The following is a 13,686-nucleotide window of genomic DNA, read 5'->3' on the forward strand; positions in this document are numbered from 1 at the left end:
CATATAATTCGAAAACTATAGAAAGAAACGGAAAAGGTCTGATTCAAGTTTTGAAAAATCGATATGCCAAATTTCAACAATTTCAATAAGAATAGAACCAAATCCCATAGAGACTAGGATTATAAAATTGGGAGGGCAGGTACTAAGACAAAAAATCGAGAATTGCAAAATGAGTCGACTACAATTTAAAAATACAAAAGGTGCTGGAGACCCCATAAAATTTACCCATCTTTACCTTCTTCGGACTGGCTGAATAAGGATTGACTCAGATACGACCAGAGTATCCTCGATCTTCTTCTAATCAATATTTCCTATTGATTCAATTCAATTCAATTAATCAGCTAATAACTAATCGAATAAAAAAAAATATTTAAATGTTGGATTTTTGCAGTGACCTTATTTTAAACAGTTCAAAAATGCTTCTTTTTTTTAATTCCGAATATGGAGGATCAATTTGATTTTTAAAGGCAGAAAATGAATGGTTTCTGAAGTTGACCACAAAGAGTTTAGAGTAGACTGTCAATTATGTGCCATTACAAAGATCTAAAAGATTATTAGAGCCGACAGGGTTCATTTCTCACAAAATCTGATCAAATTTGACCATCTACCTCCTTCACATATTCATTTAATCTGGTTCTAGTAGCAAACAATAATAAACTTATCTATTTTACTTTTTTTCTTTTACTTTTAGCTCAGTCCAGAGACAACAACAGGTTGTCTCTGGCTCAGTCCAGTTTTCCGTGTATATATGAAAGTGTAGAATTCTTTTTGGGACTCTGTGAGCAGTGTGAGCGATCAAGAGAAAAGCAGCTTATCTTGCACGATTATCTTGGATCTTTTGTGAAGAATCTACGCAATTTCCTGATCATTGTAGATTACCTCCGTAATAGATTCATGATAATCAGCTGACGAATTCAATTCAGCATTATAAATTAATTTCTATCATTCTTTGCAGCCATTCGTTGAAAGATTCTGTTGAAGAATATGTCTCTTTTTGTGGTTCTTATTACTGCACTGCATTTTCTGTCGTTTAGCGACGGTTATTTGTGGACAGAACATAAAGAATGCGACCCAAGTAAGTAATTTGACAATGATTCTTTCGAAAGGAGGGTCATCGGAAATTAAATAATTTCAATATACGTACCGATGAGCTCTAATAAGAGCGAAACCGGTCTATCATCACTACTCTTTTTCGATGGCGGCAGGTTCTCTATGGTTAACTCAATTATTTTCAATTATTCTCGAAATAAAATTTTAGGATACCACTATTGGCAGCCTTTCTGTGATAGCATTCCCCCACAAGCTTACGTAGCTGGCGTCGACAAAAATGGTCTTAAAAAATATATAGCACGAGTAATGACTCCAGATGGAAGATCTTGGGTATGTTTTTCATCAGTCCGAATTAAAAAAAAATATTGGCTCAATGTGTGTTTTAAATTGCAGTCAGCGCCAACGACAATCTCGAAAGATTCATTGCACATATTCTTTACCTGGCCAGATGGTAAGGACAGTGTGGAAAAAATCACCGATTCCGTAGAAGTAAGTTTTTTGAACTGGTGACCGGCTTGCACCAGCGCATATTGGCAAGCACAGCCTTCTCTGTAAACGGCTGTGCTCTGTGTATATATTCGTGTTCTGTGGCTGTGCTTGCCACTATGGCATGATCATAGACATATAGTCTCTATGTCTATGGGCAAGATAGGATTGAGAATTGATTACACATCGCATTTTTTGTGCATCCCTTATTATTTTTATCGTCGACTTTTTCAGATTTTATGCGTGTACGGTGATGCGCCCGGATTTGGATTTCGGGACACGGAAAAAGTGGAGCTGGTTCATACGAAACTTGCTTGTTGTTTCGTCGAAGGAGGTGTGGGATACGTAGACGGAAAACAGGTGGTTACGTACGTCGGAAGGACTCTGAAGGATGGTAAATATTATGTGGGTGGAGTGTCCGACCCAATTTGGAGACTATGGTACACCGTACACCCAATGCGATATATTGACGAGGTGGGCAGGGATTTTAGTATCAGTCAAGATTTCGACGTTTTGGCGTACGACTGTTGTACAAAAAACCAATGTAAAAAACCGAATAGGGCGGAATGCTGTTATGACATTCTTAAGTGATAATCTCATTTTTATATCAGATTAGAGAAGATGAGTACTATCAGTATCGAAAAGACTCATGTTTCCTTATCTAACTTTATGAAAAATCAATAAAACATCATCAGTACTACGAACTTTTTTCTTATTTTCTCCATCAAAATAAAAGACAATCAAGCCCTTGAGTATAACACATATTCTGAAAGAGCAACTCTTCTAGTAATTAATCCCGGAATTTCATCGAGCACAGAACACACGAACACACCCTTGACTTACCTTATGTCATCGAGTTCTGTGGAACCGTTCGGTCTTGGCGAATTTTTAACTGACCACATCTCTGTGGGCATTTTTCGAAGGTCAAATTTCGAGTCGCGTATGTTCCAGAAAAATTATCGTAGATCCAAGTGTGATACATATTCTGTAAGAGCAACTCTTCAAGTGATCAATCTGAGAATTTCTTCCATCTCGGCACAACTGTTCGGTCTTGAGGAAGTTTCAACTGACCCCATCTTTTTTTTTGAATTTTTCGAAGTTCAACTTTGGAGTCGCGTATTTTCCAGGAAAATTATCGTAGATCTAAATCGGATACACATTCTGAAAGGGCAACCCTTCTAGTACTAAATATGAGAACTTCATCCATTTCGGCGCAACCGTTCGGTCTTGAGGAAGTTTTAACTTCTATCTTTCTGGGAATTTTTCGAAGATCAACTTTTGACACTCGTACGTCCGAAAGAATCATCCTACATCTAAATGTAATACATATTCTAAGATAGTAACTCGTCTAGTAATAAATCTCGAAATTTCATCGACCTCGTTAGAACCGTTCGGTCTTAACGAAGGTGAATTTTCGACATCTACCAGAAAGATAACCCTAGATTTGAATGTGATACATTTTCTATGAAAGCAACCCTTCTAGTAATTAACGAGCTCAGTACAACCGTTCAGTCTTGACGATTTTTCAACTCTCACCTTCTTCTTGGGAATTTTTCGAACCCCTCATAAGTTTATGAAGATATATCATCAATTTATGAGGAAAATAATCCTTTGTAAGGCCTTCATAACTTAATAAAAATTCAGAAAAAATTCATATGATAAACTACCCTTATTTTTGACTGAAGAATCCGCTCGCAAAGTGTAGAGACATCTATTTATGAATCACCGTGTATATCTACACAGCATTGGGAAAAATCAACCAACAAGTAATTTCAATATATGTATTTATTTATTCGTGTTTGAAAATTACATATATCTGTTTATATTAAAATGTCATAACAGCAATCTGCCTTATTGGGGCGTTTACAGTATGTTTCATCACAACAGTCATAAGCTAAAACCTCGAAGCCATCGCTGAGACCAAAAAACCTTCCAACCTCATCTACGTATCGCATAGGATGTACTGTTTCGAATATTCTCCACTCAGGTCTGTACACGCCACCGACGAAATATTTACCTTTCGTCAAAGTCCTTCCCACGTAGGAAACCACCTTTCTCTTGTTCAAGTATCCGGTCCCGCCTTGTACCAAACAACAAATTCCTCTCAGTTCCTCCAGGTCATCTTTGGTGGAATCGCGCCAACCAAATCCAGGAGTTGAACCTGGCGACACGCTCATAATCTGAAAATTTCGAAAATTGAACTATCAGAAATCGGGCATTCGGAATTCAAGCAGCATTAATCATTTTGTCTCCACGATTTATGCAATCATTCACTCGTCTGGGCTTGAGAATCACCTCTAATAACATGTCCAACAAAAAATAACTCACAACCCTCGACTTTAAGGTGTAGGTATAACCATTGTTTATGATCCTTGGGTATCTATAGGCATTGTATAAGAACATATATGTATAAATATGTCCTATATGTCCTCATATATCCGGTATAGGTATTCGTTTGATGTTCTATATAGATAAAGGTACATATTACACTCACTTCTATATATCTGTCCACCTTTTCTGTGTGATTTTCCCAGGAAAAGAAGATATGCCGACTATTTTCCGCGAAAGTTGTTGGTGCTGACTGCGAAAATAAAATATCATTAATATTGCATTTTTTTTTCATTTGTCACTGCCAAATACATACCCAACTTCTGGAATCTGGTGAAATTACCCGTGCTATATATTTTTTCTCTCCTCCTTTGTCGGTACCAGCTATAAAAGCGTTCATAGGTATAGAACCATAAAAAGGCTGCCAGAAATGAAATCCTGAAATTTTTTTCTTATGATTCATCAATTATATGAATAATATACTAATATATTGAGGAGAAAGCTCGAATATGAAAATTGAGAGGGCCATTCAGAGGTCAATAAATATGCTTTCCTTGAACGAAATTGAAAAATTGGATGCTATATCATGCATAGAAAAAGGGACAAAAACTTGTACGTATGAATCTATATCCAGAAAATAAGCTTTTTGTTTTTGATATACAGATAGAAATAAAAAAAATCTCTGTGCTCCCTAAGTTCTCAATTCAATCTGGGAGTGAAAACCCTAAAGAAGTTTCAGAAGTTGTCCACTTTTGAAACTATAGGCATATTATTATGATAAACTCACTCTTATCACATGTCTTGATATCAGGCCACACTAAACCATCGCAAGAATACAGAAATATAAGAGCTATAATGAGTATAACAAATCGGAACATTTTTCAATAGAGCCTAGAAAACACAACTGAATAAGTTTATTTTAGAGATTCGTTTTATAAAGCGGAACTTGCGCTACATCAATTAATCACCTTATTATTAATCTTTCAGAACGCTCACGTACATTTATTAGATCATCAAGCAAATACGTTCATAAACAATTTCATTAACAAAGAAACAATAAGATTTTCGTTATCAATATACTGATACTAAAAATTCAATATGACCACTGAAAAACACTGGCCATTAGTTATTTCATTGAGTTACCTTCATCACAACCTTCTAAAGGAACGGCTGTGCCTTCATCTACGCCTACAGTAACAGTTATTTTTTATTCCAGGACTGGGAACGTGCATAGTTGAATTTTTGTCTAGTTTTTCGAAATCTATAAATATATCCTAAAACAAAACTGTGAAAAACACATTATATGTTGTGTTTATGAATTTTCTCAGCAATATTATGTACATAATACTGAAAGGGGGTCATAAAAAAATTTGATTACCCCTATTACCAGATAAGTAAACTTATGATTTCAAGCATTTTAGATTGAACTCTAACAAGAGTCACTGTACATTCAACGTACTGAACTGGTAGAGCCATCTTTCATTAAACGGTAAAAGTTTATTTTAGCTTATATAACCTAACAATGGCGTAATCCGAATTTTTTTTAGGGGGAGGGAAAGCTCAATGTAGTGTTATGCTTGAACATTTCCAAGTTTAATTTTCAATATCATTGCCTGCAGTGGAAGACCGTTGGCGGGGGGTCGTGCCCACCCTGGCCCCCTACCTGTCTACGCCCATGCCTACTGGAGGATAATAAAATTGGAAGGAAATATTAAAGAAAACTTAGAAAGAATGTGTGTAATTTAGCAGCGCTAGAAATATTTCAAAATTTCAATGTCTTCCCTAAAAACTTGTTTTCTTTTGGATATGTAGGTTACTAGAAAACTACCAGAAATAATTCAACAAAGAAATTGGGTGTGAAATTGATAACTGGGTGAAAGAATCAAACAAAAACAAACAATCCAGTTAATTTATTCTGTAAAATGAATTATGGCACGAACTTACAACACAGACTTACAAAAGAACATTAAGATTACTAATAAATTAATTATTTGGTTACACAGATCTTCAAAATAGCACTTGACATTTCACAATTCATCAGTAAAATGATGACTCTTGTAGAGTTGGTCCCCATAGTCAGTAGCTTCACTCCCAACAAAAGTTTCATAATGATTGACCACCTCAGAAAAGCTGAGTAAATCATCGTGATCATCGTCACTTTCAGCAAATAAATGATCAACTTCCTCCTCTGCAATATCCCTTAAAAAACATAAATATATGAATTCCATTCTTGGAATTTTCACAGTATAATTTTTCAGAAAAAACTTACTCGTTACTAGGGACAATCCATGATAATATTTCATCTCCTTTCAATTTTCCATCTTTGTCCTTATCATAATCATTGTCAAAAGAATGTTTCTGTTCAGTCAACCACTGTTTATCATGATCTTTGGCTTGCGAGCCCACATACTCTTGAAAATCAATTGAACCATCTTTATTCAAGTCTTTATCCCTCAATGTTTGTTCTAAAAATATTGGCAACATCGATGGATGCTCCTCTGGATGAGTAAATATTGTGAATTCCTTAAGGTCTAGTTTGCCATCTTTATTCAAATCAGCTGCATTCCATATTGTTTTATCATCCTCAAGTAACTGAAAGGTTTAATAATTTGAAGATCATTTCTGAGTGATGCTATTGATACTCACATTACTGTTTCCTTCCTCTTCACTGTCATAAGTATCTTCCTTATATTCTTCCCAACTAACTAAATTATCTCTGTTCTCATCCATATCTTCCAATCTTTCAGAAGCTTCTTCTTCAGAAAGTGAACTAAAAATACACTCAGTTAATTGCTTGATATGATCAAGTTTTGTAACATGACTATCTACCTGAATGATCGCAGAATCCATGCTTTCAATTCTCGCCTGTCTATGTACCCATCTCCATTCAGATCCATTTTCTTCAAAAGGAGACCTAATCTTTCCTTTGCCTTTTCTGGTGGAAGACTATCAAATTCTTCTGCTTCAGCATGACTACCTAAAATTGCTTCATGGTCAAAAGCTGTGTTATGTTCTCCGCTTTCAGAATAATGTGCATGGTCTCTAGGACTGTAGGCCCCATCAGCTTCTCTTTCTTTGTGTATTTCATTATTATGGCTATGCATTACACCTCCGATGGTAAGTTTACCATTGAGAAAAATAATGAATATTATTGGGAATATATTTCTTAGGAAATTCATTTGTTGAACTAATTTTTGCTACAGGAAATATTATAGCAATGGAAAATGAACTATCTCATATTCCAATTTCAAAATTCCCAGAGAAATTCAAAATCAGATTGATTTTGACAGCAATGAAATATTTGAGGTTGACAGTTGACATGTTGAAGTGTTGCACCGTTGATCAGGATATTTTCAATTTCAACATTTTCAACCTTGCTGCCGATTGCCGTTGATTGAAGTATTAAACAATACTTCAATCAACGCTTATGCAAGTTGCTCATATTTTTTGCATGATTCTGAACTGTATAAAAAGAGTTTTTTTCGTCAACGTGGAACATATAAAGGTCGTGTGTTTTAAGAAAAAGTATTTCGATTATTCGATTCTGTGAAAAACCGAAACATAACCAATATATTGATATTCTATGCTGCAAATACAAAAACATCAAGAAATAAATTTTGCAAAAGAAGATAATGATAAAGAACGAAATTATCGAAGAGAAAATAAAAAAATATGAGCTATTTGTCGAAGAGAAACTCAAAACTGATTTGAGAAAAGTAGATGACACGCTCCTAATAAAGAATAAACTATATCAAGAATGGGAAGAGGTGGAGAATATGTGCAAAACAATTCAGGAATTCAAGGAGAAAGATAGGGATATGTTAATGAAATTGGAATTAGGAGATGGTGTTTTGGTACAAGGTGAAGTCACAAATTTCAACGATGTTTTTATAGATATAGGGCTTGGTCACATTTTGAAAATGGAACCAGATGAAGCTATCAAGTATGCAGGCATTAGGAAAAGAGTTTTGAAGAAAGAAGTTGAACATTACAGGAAACTTGCTGTTGACATCAAAGTACACATAAAATTTGTCCTTTTAGCTATAAGTGAATTACAATCTCCTAATACTCCACCATAGTAATATAAGGCAATGGTTTTATAACTGAGGCAATTACTGCAACCCAGTGAAAAAATACGAGCTGACATTCACAGTGCTGAGTTTAAGGGAAAACACTAATAATTCAGTCGGATTTCAAAGTGCTCTAGAAAGAATATAACGAATCATGTAAAAATGTTATGTTGATTATCACATTGACTTCTGATAAATATACTTGTGATTTATATCTGATTTTTGAGTTTGTTTTCCTTAAAGTCGAGTACAAAGTGATTTTAGGTTTTTGAAGTCGTGAATAGCACAAAAATTTCTTGGATATAAAAATATTGGGCTTGAAATATCTCGTTTAATGACTTTATTAGGAGGAGTGTTGAGTAAAAATAATGGGTTTTAATGATAAAGTACAGCTACTGTTTCTCAATCTTTGGTTTGTCTTGGTTTAAAATTGAGTCGTCCCATGTTAGAGTCTAAAAAGATAAGAAGATTGGTTAGCTTCTCTATGATTCACATAGAGAAGGAAAATTCACGAAATCCAAAATGTCAAATAAAATCGCAAATTTGATGGAAGTTATGAATTTATAAATAATGCAATGATTATTATAGAAACTTTAACACAATGTGAATGAAATGCCCGCTAATATAATGGATGATTTGAAATCTTTTGCCTCTATCAAGTTTGTTTCTCAATTAACCCTAGCAATTTATTAGCAGAGGTTTTTGCGTTAAAATTTATACTTTAGAATAATTGTTTACTAATAGATTTAAGGATGGAACGGATCACAATGAAGAGATTCGAAATTTTTATTCGCCATAATTTCACCAACATTTATAACTTAATTAAGAATCGCCCAATTGCAATATCACAGCCTCAATACATTTTTGTGCGTTGATTAAAATAGCTGAAAATATGGGAGGTTCAGTAAGCCAAGTATTTCATACTGGAAGCGCATTATTAACGAATGGACATGGTCATAAAGTATCTGATTCGACCAAACAAAAGGTTCAGACGATTTTCGACGCATTACGAGCTAATCCTAAAGTTGGTGTTCAGAGGCTTGAAGGTCTTCTCCAGCAAATACCGAAAGTAAGCGAAATCCTTCATTGTTTTTCATATAAGGTTTGAATTTATAATTTAAACATCTTTCATTAGAACGAAAATATACTGACCATCCATGATGAAACTGGATATAACCTACTTCAAAAATGTGTAGGAGCTAATAATGTGGATCTTGTTCGTTGGTTATTAGCTCGACATTCTGCAGGAGAGGTTAATCGGTTTCCTTGTAGTCTTCCTTTACATATAGCATGCCTTAAAGGGTGAGTTTCAGTGGTGGATATGTTGTTATGGATTTCCGGAAACATTTAATTCTGTAATATTACTTGGCAGTATGTACATAGTTCTATATAGATTTAATGAAAGAATTTATCAACTCTACTGTTCAAATTTGCTTCCAGTCATGATGCTTGCGTTGAAATGCTTTTAAAACATGGTGCCAAAATAGATGTGGAAGCAAGGATGTGCTGGCCTGGACCACACAGTAATAACTGTGAAGAGAGGGGAAAATTTTGTAAGTTCCCATATGATTTATTAATCAGATTCAGTGAAATTAAAAGTGATCAGAAAATTGAAAGTTTCAATTTTTAAAGTAAAGTTTCCCTCTGAAGTCTACTTGAATTGCAGCATCAGCATCAATTCCCCAAGAGGAAACCTGCATAGAGAGGGATTCTCGAGATAGAACCCCAGTAAGCAAATTACAGTCGGCAATATATTATGCCTTGGATGGTGATCATGTGAATGTTCTTAATATGATTGCCCAGAAAGCTGAGGATTTATGGGTGAGAGTAAGTATTCAAGTTTGAATTAGAGAAAAGAATACATCACAGCTTTGTTTTGACCCTATATATTTTATTGAGTCAGAATTAATCAACGCACTACTTTGTCTGTTTGCTTCCTCAATACTAAGAGTGTTGATTTATCTTTGCAGAATGGTTTGTTCAGAAGTAGAAAGCCCCTTTTACACGCAGCATGCGAGAGGGCGGCCTGGCGATGCACGCAATTCATCGTAACTGAAAGAAGCGAAGAAATCCACATTCTTAAAGATGAATATTACCCTATACATTATGCGGTTCTGCACGATAACAAGTTCTTAGAATTATTGATAAACGCTGGTGCTGATACTACTGTAAGGACTACAACCCAACAAATGACGCTGCTTCATGTTGGTGAGTCCATGTATTGGTTTGCAAAATTGCTAGGCTTGCGAAATATGATAATTGCCATTTCAGTCTTGTTGGTGGCGCATAAATCGGCCGAAGACACGCTAGCAACAATACGGCTACTGTTGGATCACGGTTGCAAAGAGCTCATCAATGCGCCTGATAGCCTGGGAAACACGCCATTACACGCCCTCATAGTGCGTTACGCCTTGGAGGATTCCCAGTACGGTTACGACAGATGGAACAAATGGGACGTGCTGCACCTTGTTCGATACCTGATGCAAGCTGGGGCGAAACAATCGATCAATCATACGGGCAATTCTGCCATTGCCTGCGTTCTCAGGCACGTACGTCACGATTGGGACGTTTGCTACGAGCTGCTGACCATGTTATTGCACGAAGGAGGTAGGTACCGTCGTACAACGTTTATGGTAATCTCTTGAAATCACAATAGGTGAGTATGCATTATATTTACACCCTTCAAAGAGGATTTTCGACGATTACCAAATGTAAATAAATCCACGTCAGTTTGGCAACACTGACAAAAGTGAGGTTAGCACCGATCACGAACAGGGATGGGTAACATCAATTCGACCATAGACTAATGAAGGTCTATGAACTAATAAAAGACTATGAATTCGACTCATAGGGCAAAGGGTTTTGTTTTTGGCCTCGGTATTCATAGAAAGCTGAATTTTTGAGTGTTGTTCACTGACATCCTGAGTGCCGAAAACCGTATCTTATTGAACTTTTGAATCTAGATCTCTTATTGAAAACCGCAAAGGTAAGATTTTCTGTTTTTCAATAGGCGATCCCAATATGGTAGGACGTGATGGATCCGATCCTTTGATGGTCTGTCTGATACCGCTCATAAATAAGGATCCTCTTCACCACTTCACCCACAACATGAAGGTGAATTGGCAATTTCTCCATTTTGCCCGTATTCCAATAATTTGACCGGTTTCCAGGTCTGCTACCTCAACTGCATTAGGATCCTTCTGAAAGGGGGTGCCAACCCTAACTGTAGCTATAGGGGCAACCTAACACCGCTTCACGTTCTAGTTTTCACCGTATCCGAAAACATCACTTTGAATTGCGAAGAACAGAAAGAACTCAACTTCGAATTCATCAAGAATCTGTTGATTCTGCTGCTGACTCACGGTCTAGATCCGAACATACGGGTGGACCGGAGGACCGAAAACATCTTACAGTCTTGCATGGATATGATACAGAACGTGCGAGAGTGCAAAGATATCCTCTACATGTATGACTTGACGTTAACCCTTATCCAATATGGCGCCAATCCAGATTTGAGTCTCAACATTTCAGAAGCAATAAAAAATCATCCTCTACATTTACACTCTCAGTGGAAAACGAAAAATTTCATCTTGTATTATTATGTGATGCTGATATCAGGGAAAGAAAGTCTTATAATCGACCCTAGGATGACATTTTCGAAAATAATTTATCTGTTTTATCAAGTGATGAGTCATAAGCCTTTATTCGAATGTTTGAAGATCCTGCATACACAGCAATTAAGTCTGGTGCCAGGAAAAATGACTGAACCATTGACAAATATCATAACTCACTTATATAATAAACCCAGAAGTTTGAAGCAGATTTGTAGAGTACAAATCTTGATTTGCCTGAATAGACGACCTGGATTGTATATAAATAAGCTGAATTTGCCAAACCAACTTAAAGACTACATTTTGAACTGTGAATTATAGGAGGAATGAGGCAGTGAGAAGTTGCTGATGCATGGGAGATGCTCACAATTTGTGATCTTTCTGCAAATTAAATTGTTCTTTTTTTATTCACTTGGTGAAAAATTTCGAAGCAAATATATAATGTTGAATGTTTAATGATTCTTGAAATACACAACAGAAAATATCATCATTTTTTTGAGGATATTATCCATAGAGTCAGGTTAATCAAATGCCTGCGAAAGAGTAGGTTGAAAGCTTGACTATGTAATCAATATTTGTTCGTTCGCTTCATGTCGATTTGTTTTTATCCTGTTATAGGAATATCATTCGTGCGTTTCGTTCATTTTCATTTTTCTCTTGTGAAATGAAGAAGCATCAGTGATAGCAATCAGTGTTATAACCTACAAGCATATCTATGATCAAAGATGAGGTTAATTTTCGCTATGATTTAAATGTAAGCAGAGCTTGCTTGAAATTTCAAAAATTATAGAATTTGACGCTGTTTCAAAACTAATCCGTAAAATTATGAGTTCCATCGACAACGTAACAACTCTGTATCCTTTAATACAACCTTACTGAGGTTGTTCGAAGAAACCCACAAGTGTCTGCTAAAAGCTATCTATTGTCGATTCCTCAACTTGATCTTCAGAGATATAGAAGTGCCTTTCGAAAATTCCAGAGTTGCAGAAGTAGTTTACCATACACTTCAAGTTGATACAGAACCAAAACGTGGTGGTACTAGGAAAAATTTGGTTCTAGAAGGAAACAAACTCATTGCGTATTACTTATCATTTTTTGGTGATTATTGCTCTTATTTATATTCTGTTTTCAGTAAATTTCATGGAAGTAATTTATCTAGTCTCAGAACATCTGTAAATAGTTTTTTTGATAACATTCACCTCATAACGGAAACAATTCAGTTGGTAGGACAACCTCTAAGCGAGAGCTACAGCCATTTCTAGGATGCCTGAGCACACACCAGCTCCCACACCAAGCAGAGCCGTATATGGCTTTGCTATGTATTTTAGCTTCAGGTTGTACATATAAAAAAAAATCAAAAATCATTTTTCAGTTGATATTTTTCAGGTTATTCTTTTGTTTGTACCTTGTATGGGCTGTAGTACCTGAACATTATTTCAGATCATTAGGTATAACATGTTTACCCCACAGATACTGGGCAGTTTCTCCTCCCATATTCTTGCTCACAGTTTTTGCTGTTTTTATAATGGTAATTTATCCCAGTTTGGGTCTTTGTATGACTCCTGATGTCGATGATTTGAGGACTATTAAAGATAAGGTTGGAAGTAAAAAAAACATTAAAGCATCAAAGATACTAAGCCCGAAAATTTATGGAAAAAAAAGTTCAGAATGCTGTCTCAATTTGGAGACCTGTTACAAGAAAACCTATGAAAATGAAGAATGTGATTTGAATCCCAGTTCAATTCCTGTTCTAAAGGATTTAAAAATTTGGGAAGTTTCAAAGAAATTATATATAAATGAGAGTATTTGAATGAAATAGTTTGAAATTTATATTGAAGTATCATTTTAATGCCTTCCTTTTGCTGAGCATCTTCCTTATTGAACACAGATAACCGAATTGAATTATAAATGATATGGAAGCTTATGTAATGCCTCTATTCAAATTCTCATATGATGTTCATGCGATTTTTTTGTTCGATTTTGATTGTAATTAACATTTCTCCCTAGCAAATATTAATTTTTGTTCTGTTTTAGTTGAGAGTAGAAATATCAAAGATCCCTCTTTGGAAATATCGTATGCACAGAACCAATTAACTTCACAGAGTACAAAGTCGTAGGCACTGATAAATTATGTATTCTGT

At 35.4% G+C, this 13,686-nt stretch overlaps 7 protein-coding genes across 7 annotated transcripts; 5 read left to right on the plus strand and 2 right to left on the minus strand.

The window, feature by feature from the left end:
• The first annotated feature begins 443 nt into the window (after positions 1-443).
• LOC123311533 lies at positions 444-2,236 on the plus strand. The gene is made up of 4 exons (XM_044895565.1): positions 444-1,075; positions 1,259-1,380; positions 1,444-1,539; positions 1,771-2,236. Exons 1-4 carry the CDS (start codon positions 985-987, stop codon positions 2,125-2,127), a joined length of 666 nt encoding a protein of 221 aa, XP_044751500.1. The 5' UTR covers positions 444-984; the 3' UTR covers positions 2,128-2,236.
• A 1,067-nt stretch (positions 2,237-3,303) lies between these two features.
• Positions 3,304-4,943, minus strand: LOC123312151. The gene is made up of 5 exons (XM_044896403.1): positions 4,833-4,943; positions 4,652-4,755; positions 4,181-4,302; positions 4,031-4,117; positions 3,304-3,716 (listed from the first exon to the last, which is right to left on the minus strand). The coding sequence occupies exons 2-5, from the start codon at positions 4,740-4,742 to the stop codon at positions 3,357-3,359; spliced, it is 660 nt and encodes a 219-aa protein (XP_044752338.1). The 5' UTR covers positions 4,743-4,755; positions 4,833-4,943; the 3' UTR covers positions 3,304-3,356.
• An 816-nt stretch (positions 4,944-5,759) lies between these two features.
• Positions 5,760-7,185, minus strand: LOC123312150 (reticulocalbin-2). Its single transcript, XM_044896402.1, has 4 exons — positions 6,694-7,185; positions 6,511-6,634; positions 6,134-6,456; positions 5,760-6,063 (listed from the first exon to the last, which is right to left on the minus strand). Exons 1-4 carry the CDS (start codon positions 7,041-7,043, stop codon positions 5,892-5,894), a joined length of 969 nt encoding a protein of 322 aa, XP_044752337.1. The 5' UTR covers positions 7,044-7,185; the 3' UTR covers positions 5,760-5,891.
• A 238-nt stretch (positions 7,186-7,423) lies between these two features.
• LOC123311357 (protein UXT homolog) lies at positions 7,424-8,153 on the plus strand. Its single transcript, XM_044895264.1, has one exon. It carries the CDS (start codon positions 7,497-7,499, stop codon positions 7,941-7,943), a length of 447 nt encoding a protein of 148 aa, XP_044751199.1. The 5' UTR covers positions 7,424-7,496; the 3' UTR covers positions 7,944-8,153.
• A 288-nt stretch (positions 8,154-8,441) lies between these two features.
• On the plus strand, positions 8,442-12,001 carry LOC123312433 (ankyrin-3). Its single transcript, XM_044896860.1, has 8 exons — positions 8,442-9,003; positions 9,070-9,236; positions 9,375-9,487; positions 9,601-9,761; positions 9,905-10,142; positions 10,206-10,541; positions 10,945-11,048; positions 11,105-12,001. The coding sequence occupies exons 1-8, from the start codon at positions 8,827-8,829 to the stop codon at positions 11,864-11,866; spliced, it is 2,058 nt and encodes a 685-aa protein (XP_044752795.1). The 5' UTR covers positions 8,442-8,826; the 3' UTR covers positions 11,867-12,001.
• Positions 12,002-12,257: 256 nt separating this feature from the next.
• Positions 12,258-12,820, plus strand: LOC123312438. Its single transcript, XM_044896865.1, has 3 exons — positions 12,258-12,399; positions 12,495-12,623; positions 12,678-12,820. The coding sequence occupies exons 1-3, from the start codon at positions 12,371-12,373 to the stop codon at positions 12,805-12,807; spliced, it is 288 nt and encodes a 95-aa protein (XP_044752800.1). The 5' UTR covers positions 12,258-12,370; the 3' UTR covers positions 12,808-12,820.
• LOC123312436 (phosphatidylinositol N-acetylglucosaminyltransferase subunit P) lies at positions 12,738-13,375 on the plus strand. The gene is made up of 2 exons (XM_044896864.1): positions 12,738-12,879; positions 12,932-13,375. Exons 1-2 carry the CDS (start codon positions 12,809-12,811, stop codon positions 13,353-13,355), a joined length of 495 nt encoding a protein of 164 aa, XP_044752799.1. The 5' UTR covers positions 12,738-12,808; the 3' UTR covers positions 13,356-13,375.
• Positions 13,376-13,686: the final 311 nt, after the last annotated feature.

This window comes from Coccinella septempunctata, chromosome 4 (genome assembly GCF_907165205.1).
Source record: "Coccinella septempunctata chromosome 4, icCocSept1.1, whole genome shotgun sequence".
Lineage (NCBI taxonomy): Eukaryota > Metazoa > Arthropoda > Insecta > Coleoptera > Coccinellidae > Coccinella > Coccinella septempunctata.